The 9,853-nt window shown below is 50.0% G+C and overlaps 1 protein-coding gene across 9 annotated transcripts in view; it reads right to left on the bottom strand.

The window, feature by feature from the left end:
* acvr2aa (activin A receptor type 2Aa) overlaps window positions 1-9,124 on the bottom strand; it is a 17,063-nt gene extending 7,939 nt beyond the window's left edge. For 7 of the 9 annotated variants that reach the window (XM_074658015.1, XM_074658014.1, XM_074658020.1 and 4 more), the window contains exons 1-7: window positions 8,932-9,124; window positions 6,207-6,504; window positions 5,141-5,256; window positions 4,003-4,157; window positions 3,582-3,605; window positions 605-748; window positions 337-480 (exon numbers count right to left, since the gene is read on the bottom strand). In XM_074658015.1, coding sequence (XP_074514116.1) covers window positions 337-480; window positions 605-748; window positions 3,582-3,605; window positions 4,003-4,157; window positions 5,141-5,256; window positions 6,207-6,504; window positions 8,932-8,986 — 936 coding nt within the window. In that variant the 5' untranslated portion in view covers window positions 8,987-9,124. The remainder of the gene's footprint in view (window positions 1-336; window positions 481-604; window positions 749-3,581; window positions 3,606-4,002; window positions 4,158-5,140; window positions 5,257-6,206; window positions 6,505-8,931) is intronic. The other 2 variants (XM_074658022.1, XM_074658023.1) reach the window with 1 other exon arrangement.
* Between the last annotated feature and the right edge of the window lie 729 nt (window positions 9,125-9,853).

Genomic DNA, 9,853 nt, shown 5'->3' with positions numbered 1-9,853 from the left:
ACATGTGACACTAAATGAAGCTGAGAGAAAGTGATCAGAGATCAGATGTGGATCAGTCTATAGATTATTATGGTCTATATTCATCTAAGATTAGAATTATTCTGTTACTGATTCAACCAGTATTGACTGAATATGGTTGTCATGGAGACGATGACAACGAGACGGCACACCGACGGTGACGATATCAAAGAGCAGATTAAAATGTAGTTTAAAGAATCTAAGAAATCTCTCTGTATTTCTGTGTGTGTGTGTGTGTGTGTGTGTGTTGCAGTAGTCGGTGCGTCCAGCAGCCGACGTCGGTGTCGGCGGCGGCGGCGGCGGCGGCAGCGGCAGTACCTTGTCGTGGTAGGCGGTGACCAGCCACAGCTCCAGCTCCAGGTTACTTCCTCTCTTCTCCGCTCCGAGGAACTGCAGCAGGTTCTCGTGGTTCATCCCGTTCAGGCTGAAGATCTCAAACTCGTTCTGCCACGACTGTTTGTCCTGAACACACACACACACACACACACACACAAACAAAGGTCAGAGGTCATGACCTCTGTGACCTACGACACACTGTGGTGGGTGACGTTGGACGGCGTCGGAGGACAGCTGGGACAGGACAGACCTGGATGGGGATGATCTTGACGGCGACGTGTTCACTGAGCAGCTGAGCCTTCCACACGCAGCCGAAGCGTCCTCTGGCTTTGACCTCCAGCAGCTGCAGAGGCTTCTGGCCCAGGACGGGGGATGGGGGCAGAGGACCCGGGTCCTGGAACAACAACACAGACCCAACATGAGCACTAAGGGGTTAACAGGAACCAGGTGAGCAGCTGATGGGATGGGAGCAGTCAGGACTGATGATGTCATGTGCATCCAGAGTGGACTTGTGACCTCAGCGACTGAACTCAGAGACGCCGCAGGACGACGTAAACACAGAAGCTCAACCTGTTTCTAACAGATTCCTATCAATCATCATCTACTGATCATCTACTGATCATCTATTGATCATCTACTGATCATCAATTGATCATCTACTGATCATCTACTGATCATCAATTGATCATCTACTGATCATCTACTGATCATCAATTGATCATCAATTGATCATCTACTGATCATCTACTGATCATCTACTGATCATCAACTGATCATCAATTGATCATCTACTGATCATCTACTGATCATCTATTGATCATCTACTGATCATCTACTGATCATCAATTGATCATCTACTGATCATCTATTGATCATCTACTGATCATCTACTGATCACCTACTGATCATCAATTGATCACCTACTGATCACCTACTGATCATCTACTGATCATCAATTGATCATCTACTGATCATCTACTGATCATCTACTGATCATCTACTGATCATCAATTGATCATCTACTGATCATCAATTGATCATCTACTGATCATCTACTGATCATCTACTGATCATCAATTGATCATCAACTGATCATCTATTGATCATCTACTGATCATCTACTGATCATCTACTGATCATCAATTGATCATCTACTGATCATCTATTGATCATCTACTGATCATCTACTGATCACCTACTGATCATCAATTGATCACCTACTGATCACCTACTGATCAATACATGGAGACAACATCTGTGAAAAACAACAACATCCGACTAGGGATGCACCGATACCACTTTATATCAGACCGAGTACAAGTACTTATATTTGTGTACTCTCCGATACCGAGTACTGATACGCGTACCGATACCGAGTACCGATACGAGTACCGATACCAAGTACCAATACGATACGAGTACCGATACGAGTACCGATACCAAGTACCAATACGATACGAGTACCGATACCGAGTACCAATACGATACGAGTACCGATACGAGTACCGATACCGAGTACCGATACGAGTACCGATACCGAGTACCAATACGATACGAGTACCGATACGAGTACCGATACCGAGTACCAATACGATACGAGTACCGATACCGAGTACCAATACGATACGAGTACCGATACGAGTACCGATACGATACGAGTACCGATACCAAGTACCGATACCAAGTACCGATACGATACGAGTACCGATACCAAGTACCGATACGATACGAGTACCGATACGATACGAGTACCGATACGAGTACCGATACCAAGTACCGATACGATACGAGTACCGATACGATACCGAGTACCGATACGAGTACCGATACCGAGTACCAATACGATACGAGTACCGATACGAGTACCGATACCAAGTACCGATACGATACGAGTACCGATACCGAGTACCGATACGCGTACCGATACCGAGTACCGATACCGAGTACCGATACGAATACCGATACCGAGTACCGATACGAGTACCGATACCGAGTACCAACACGATACGAGTACCGATACGAGTACCGATACCAAGTACCGATACGATACGAGTACCGATACCGAGTACCGATACGCGTACCGATACCGAGTACCGATACGAGTACCGATACCGAGTACCGATACGAATACCGATACGAGTACCGATACCGAGTACCAATACGATACGAGTACCGATACGAGTACCGATACCAAGTACCGATACGATACGAGTACCGATACCGAGTACCGATACGCGTACCGATACCGAGTACCGATACGAGTACCGATACCGAATACCGATACGCGTACCGATACCGAGTACCGATACGAGTACCGATACCGAGTACCGATACGAATACCGATACCGAGTACCGATACGAGTACCGATACCGAGTACCGATACCGAGTACCGATACGAGTACCGATACGAATACCGATACGAGTACCGTTACCGAGTACTTCTCTGTGTCTAAAGACCCTCGTTAACAGCCAGCTGGAGGGTGTGAGCGACACACGGCAGGCTGGGGAGTCCCGCATACGAGGCGGTGCGCCGCCACCGGCTCTAGGTCGGCTTGGAAAGGCTCGGGGTGAAGGTGGCTCGCGGCCGCAGCTTTACAGCGCTCCCCGCCCGGACCTCGCCGCACCGTGACGGGGCTCCCTCTCTCCCCACCGCACCGTGACGGGGCTCGTTGCTCCCTCTCTCCCCGCCGCACCGTGACGGGGCTCCCTGCTCCCTCTCTCCCCGCCGCACTGTGACGGGGCTCCCTGCTCCCGGGGCGGACTGTCTCTCTCAGTGCGCCCAAACCGCATCGTGCCGCCAGATCAGGGCTCGGCCCACGTAAAAGGCACCAGGGGTCAGCTGCGATGTCGGCGACCCACCCGACCCATCTTGAAACACGGACCAAGGAGTCTAACGCACGCGTGAGTCAGAGGGTGACAGCAAAACCCCGTGGAGCAATGAAAGTGAGGGCCGGCACGCGCCGGCTGAGAAGGGCTCCCAGCCCCGCGGGGTCGTTCGCACCACCGTATGAGTACGAATACATGAGCACAGTATTGGACCCGATACCTGATACTGGTACCGGTATCGGTGTATCGGTGCATCCCTACATCCAGCACAGAGAGTCAACAGAAAGAGAAATAAAGAAACAAAGAGGCGAGTGTGTTTTGAACAGAAAGGTCAGGCTGGACGAAGACGAGAAATCAAACTCAGAAAATAATGAAATAATACGACGGTTGATCTTCTTACCTCGATCATTATATGAAAGGCGTGCTGAGAGACAGAGACAGAGACAGAGACAGAGACAGAGACAAGAAGAAGAAGGAGAAGAAGAAGAAGAAGAAGAAGAAGAAGAAACACAAAGAAAGACTGATGTCAGTGTGTTGACTGGACTCTGACTATAAACTGCATGTGATGAAGTGGGCATGTCTGTAAAGGGGAGACTCGTGGGTACCCATAGAACCCTAAAGGGGAGACTCGTGGGTACCCATAGAACCCATAGAACCCTAAAGGGGAGACCCGTGAACTCATAGAACCCATTAAGTTTAGTTAAATCACTGGTTTTATGAATGGAGTCTGGTGGCTCTGAAGAGAGAGATATGACGGCTTCAGTTCCCCTTCACAAAGGGCTGTGTGTGCGTGTGCGTGCGCGTGCGTGCGTGCGTCTCACCTGCGTGGGCACCAGGACAGGTGGGTAGGCCAGTTTGTGATGTCGGTACATCCAGAAGGAGAAGAGGAGGATGGCGGTGACGGCCATGATGGGAACCAGTGAGTACATCAGAGTGGTCAGCACCGGAGTCTTTGACGTCACCGGTTTGTTCGTCGCTACGGCAACACAACACAATAACAACAACACGGTTCATCCACACATACAAAGTAAAATGTCTATCAACAAATAAGATGTGAATGAAGTCACAATGCTTTGAGACAAAAGTTGTGATTTTAGGAGAAACAGGTGAACACTCAGGTGAACACTCACTCAGGTGGACACTCAGGTGAACACTCACTCAGGTGGACACTCAGGTAAACACTCAGGTAAACACTCAGGTGGACACTCAGGTGGACACTCAGGTGGACACTCAGGTGGACACTCAGGTGGACACTCAGGTAAACACTAAGGTAAACACTCAGGTAAACACTCAGGTGGACACTCAGGTAAACACTCAGGTGGACACTCAGGTGAACACTCAGGTGGACACTCTGTTTACCTGAGTGTTTACCTGAGTGTTTACCTGAGTGTTTACCTCTCAGGTGGACACTCAGGTAAACACTCAGGTGGACACTCGGGTGAACACTCAGGTGGACACTCGGGTGAACACTCAGGTAAACACTCAGGTAAACACTCGGGTGGACACTCAGGTGGACACTCAGGTAAACACTCGGGTAAACACTCGGGTGGACACTCAGGTAAACACTCAGGTGGACACTCAGGTAAACACTCAGGTAAACACTCAGGTAAACACTCAGGTAAACACTCAGGTGGACACTCAGGTGAACACTCAGGTGGACACTCAGGTGAACACTCAGGTGGACACTCAGGTAAACACTCAGGTAAACACTCAGGTAAACACTCAGGTAAACACTCAGGTAAACACTCAGGTGGACACTCAGGTAAACACTCAGGTAAACACTCAGGTAAACACTCAGGTAAACACTCAGGTGGACACTCAGGTAAACACTCAGGTGGACACTCGGGTGAACACTCAGGTGGACACTCAGGTAAACACTCGGGTAAACACTCGGGTAAACACTCGGGTAAACACTCGGGTGGACACTCGGGTGAACACTCAGGTGGACATGTAACTTACTTGGTATCTGTGGCTGGGTGCTGTCGGGGCTGTAGAAGAACTTGTCGTTACACAAACTTCCTTCACAACAGCAGAAGAAGACTTCAGGAGCATCTTTCTTCTCCACACATTCACTCCTATCAGCAGAAGAAGAAAAATATTTAGTCAGTACGTAGTCGTAGCCCTCCTGTCCGTCGTTACGTAGTCGTAGCCCTCCCGTCCGTCGTTACGTAGTCGTAGCCCTCCCGTCCGTCGTTACGTAGTCGTAGCCCTCCCGTCCGTCGTTACGTAGTCGTAGCCCTCCCGTCCGTCAGGACGTAGTCGTAGCCCTCCCGTCCGTCAGGACGTAGTCGTAGCCCTCCCGTCCGTCGTTACGTAGTCGTAGCCCTCCCGTCCGTCGTTACGTAGTCGTAGCCCTCCCGTCCGACGGTACGTAGTCGTAGCCGTCCCGTCCGACGGTACGTAGTCGTAGCCCTCCCGTCCGACGGTACGTAGTCGTAGCCCTCCCGTCCGACGGTACGTAGTCGTAGCCCTCCCGTCCGACGGTACGTAGTCGTAGCCGTTCCGTCCGACGGTACGTAGTCGTAGCCCTCCCGTCCGACGGTACGTAGTCGTAGCCCTCCCGTCCGACGGTACGTAGTCGTAGCCCTCCCGTCCGACGGTGCGTAGTCGTAGCCGTCCCGTCCGATGGTACGTAGTCGTAGCCCTCCCGTCCGTCGGGACGTAGTCGTAGCCGTCCCGTCCGACGGTGCGTAGTCGTAGCCGTCCCGTCCGACGGTGCGTAGTCGTAGCCGTCCCGTCCGTCGTTAGGTAGTCGTAGCCCTCCCGTCCGACAGGACGTAGTCGTAGCCGTCCCGTCCGTCAGGACGTAGTCGTAGCCCTCCCGTCCGTCAGGACGTAGTCGTAGCCCTCCCGTCCGTCAGGACGTAGTCGTAGCCCTCCCGTCCGACAGGACGTAGTCGTAGCCGTCCCGTCCGTCGTTAGGTAGTCGTAGCCCTCCCGTCAGTGTCAGGATGTAGTCGTAGCCCTCCCGTCTTTCGGGACGTAGTCGTAGCCGTCCCTCCATACTCAGAGTGTGACCACTCACCTGTCGTAACAGCTGGCGTCGTCCAGCCAGCAGCCCTGTTGGACCACCTGAACCGCTCCTGACACATTCTTCCAGGTGGCGAAGCAGTGAAGTCTCTTATCCTTCTCTTCAGCAAAGCAGGAGACCACGCCACTGATGTTCCCCCAACTCTCCACCACCGAGGAGGAGGAGGATGAGGAGGAGGAGGAAGAGGAGGACGAGGAGGAGGAGGAGGAGGATGAGGAGGATGAGGAGGAGGAGGAAGGGTGGTACTTGTAGTGGACACACTTCTGGGTGTCTGAGCGGCCGAGGATGGCTCCTGAGGAAGAGACATTAACATCAGTAAATGTGTTCAGCAGCCAGGTGGGAACACGAGCTGCTGATGCCAGCGTCAATAAGATCAATACACAATAAGATCAAGAAGATCAATACACAATAAGATCGGTCACATGTTGATCACATGTTGATCACATGATCACACGTTAACATTAAAACATGTTGTTTAAAAAGAATAAATAAAGACGTGTTCAGAAGTAGTCCATGAGAAACCAGGACATATCTCTCTGGCTGCTGGATCAATATCAGTATTGATCTCAGTGATCAGGTGTGTCCTCACTGCTGCTGACCTTCACACCTGATCACTGAGATCAATATCAGTATTGTACTGTATATATACACTGTATATATATATATACACTACTATAACTAGTACAAATACTGTGACTTGTAGTACAACAGCTGTAGAACAACAGCTGTAGAACAACAGCTGTAGTACAACAGTTGTAGAACAACAGCTGTAGAACAACAGCTGTAGAACAACAGCTGTAGAACAACAGCTGTAGTACAACAGCTGTAGAACAACAGCTGTAGAACAACAGCTGTAGAACAACAGCTGTAGAACAACAGCTGTAGAACAACAGCTGTAGTACAACAGCTGTAGTACAACAGCTGTAGTACAACAGCTGTAGAACAACAGCTGTAGAACAACAGCTGTAGAACAACAGCTGTAGAACAACAGCTGTAGAACAACAGCTGTAGTACAACAGCTGTAGTACAACAGCTGTAGAACAACAGCTGTAGAACAACAGCTGTAGAACAACTGTAGTACAACAGCTGTAGTACAACAGCTGTAGAACAACAGCTGTAGAACAACAGCTGTAGAACAACAGCTGTAGTACAACAGCTGTAGAACAACAGCTGTAGAACAACAGCTGTAGTACAACAGCTGTAGAACAGCTGTAGTACAACAGCTGTAGAACAACAGCTGTAGAACAGCTGTAGTACAACAGCTGTAGAACAGCTGTAGTACAACAGCTGTAGAACAACAGCTGTAGAACAGCTGTAGTACAACAGCTGTAGAACAACAGCTGTAGAACAACAGCTGTAGTACAACAGCTGTAGAACAACAGCTGTAGAACAACAGCTGTAGAACAACAGCTGTAGAACAACAGCTGTAGAACAGCTGTAGTACAACAGCTGTAGTACAACAGCTGTAGAACAACAGCTGTAGTACAACAGCTGTAGAACAACAGCTGTAGAACAACAGCTGTAGAACAACAGCTGTAGAACAACAGCTGTAGAACAACAGCTGTAGTACAACAGCTGTAGAACAACAGCTGTAGAACAACAGCTGTTGTACTACAGCTGTAGAACAACAGCTGTAGAACAACAGCTGTAGTACAACAGCTGTAGTACAACAGCTGTAGTACAACAGCTGTAGAACAACAGCTGTAGAACAACAGCTGTAGAACAACAGCTGTAGAACAACAGCTGTAGAACAACAGCTGTAGTACAACAGCTGTAGTACAACAGCTGTAGAACAACAGCTGTAGAACAACAGCTGTAGAACAACTGTAGTACAACAGCTGTAGTACAACAGCTGTAGAACAACAGCTGTAGAACAACAGCTGTAGAACAACAGCTGTAGTACAACAGCTGTAGAACAACAGCTGTAGAACAACAGCTGTAGTACAACAGCTGTAGAACAGCTGTAGTACAACAGCTGTAGAACAACAGCTGTAGAACAGCTGTAGTACAACAGCTGTAGAACAGCTGTAGTACAACAGCTGTAGAACAACAGCTGTAGAACAGCTGTAGTACAACAGCTGTAGAACAACAGCTGTAGAACAACAGCTGTAGTACAACAGCTGTAGAACAACAGCTGTAGAACAACAGCTGTAGAACAACAGCTGTAGAACAACAGCTGTAGAACAACAGCTGTAGAACAGCTGTAGTACAACAGCTGTAGTACAACAGCTGTAGAACAACAGCTGTAGTACAACAGCTGTAGAACAACAGCTGTAGAACAACAGCTGTAGAACAACAGCTGTAGAACAACAGCTGTAGAACAACAGCTGTAGTACAACAGCTGTAGAACAACAGCTGTAGAACAACAGCTGTAGAACAACAGCTGTAGAACAACAGCTGTAGAACAGCTGTAGTACAACAGCTGTAGTACAACAGCTGTAGAACAACAGCTGTAGTACAACAGCTGTAGAACAACAGCTGTAGAACAACAGCTGTAGAACAACAGCTGTAGAACAACAGCTGTAGAACAACAGCTGTAGAACAACAGCTGTAGAACAACAGCTGTAGAACAACAGCTGTAGTACAACAGCTGTAGTACAACAGCTGTAGAACAACAGCTGTAGAACAACAGCTGTAGTACAACAGCTGTAGTACAACAGCTCCTCAGATGGGAGGAGGACCGGCTCGGTGCCGGCTCGGTGCCGGCAGGTGGACTCACCTGAGCAGCAGGAGATGAGGAACACACTGAAGGCCAGTCTGGTTCCGGGTCCCATGGTGGATCCAGAGATCAGAGATCAGATCAGTGATTGATGATCAGCCTGAAGTCCTTTAAACCAGCTCTGCTTCTTCTGATGGACACCGAGTACCAGAGACATGTCCCGGTCCAAACATCTCACATAGTCCTGATCTGGGCCTGATCTAGTCCTGATCTGGTCCTGATCTGGTCCTAGTCCTGATCTAGATCCAGGTTCTGGTTCACTGGAGGAGATGATGACCCGGGTTCTACTGATCCTCCTCTGGAGTCAGACTGAACATTACACCAGTCTGATCCATCAGTAACCCCCTAGACCCCCTAGACCCTCTAGACCCTCTAGACCCTCCAGACCCTCTAGACCCTGACCCTCAGCGGGATGAGGAGGAGTCCAGCTGTCAGATGAACCAGAACCGGAGCAGAGTTCTTCATGTCAGCCAGTAGAAGCAGCAGACCGGGACCAGAGCCAGGATGGTACCGAGACGAGCTGCAGCCTCAACCCGCCTCTCAGGGTCCGCTGCTCGGCCGGAGGACCGCGGAGGACCGGCTAGCTGTTAGCTGCTAGCTGCTAGCTGCTAGCTAGCTGCTAGCTGCTAGCTGCTAGGGGCAGCAGGCCTTCCTCCGTGTGGAGGAGAGAGGAGAGAGGAGAGAGGAGGGAGGAGGGAGGAGGGAGGAGGTTAGGGTAGAGGAGAGAGGAGAGAGGAGGGAGGAGGTTAGGGTAGAGGAGAGAGGAGGTTAGGGTAGAGGAGAGAGGAGAGAGGAGAGAGGAGGTTAGGGTAGAGGAGAGAGGAGGTTAGGGTAGAGGAGAGAGGAGAGAGGAGAGAGGAGGTTAGGGTAGAGGAGAGAGGAGAGAGGAGAGAGGAGAGAGGAGAGAGGAGGTTAGGGTAGA

Source organism: Sebastes fasciatus, chromosome 14 (assembly GCF_043250625.1).
Source record: "Sebastes fasciatus isolate fSebFas1 chromosome 14, fSebFas1.pri, whole genome shotgun sequence".
Classification (NCBI taxonomy): Eukaryota; Metazoa; Chordata; class Actinopteri; order Perciformes; family Sebastidae; genus Sebastes; species Sebastes fasciatus.
This window is presented reverse-complemented; position numbering and strand designations above follow the sequence as displayed.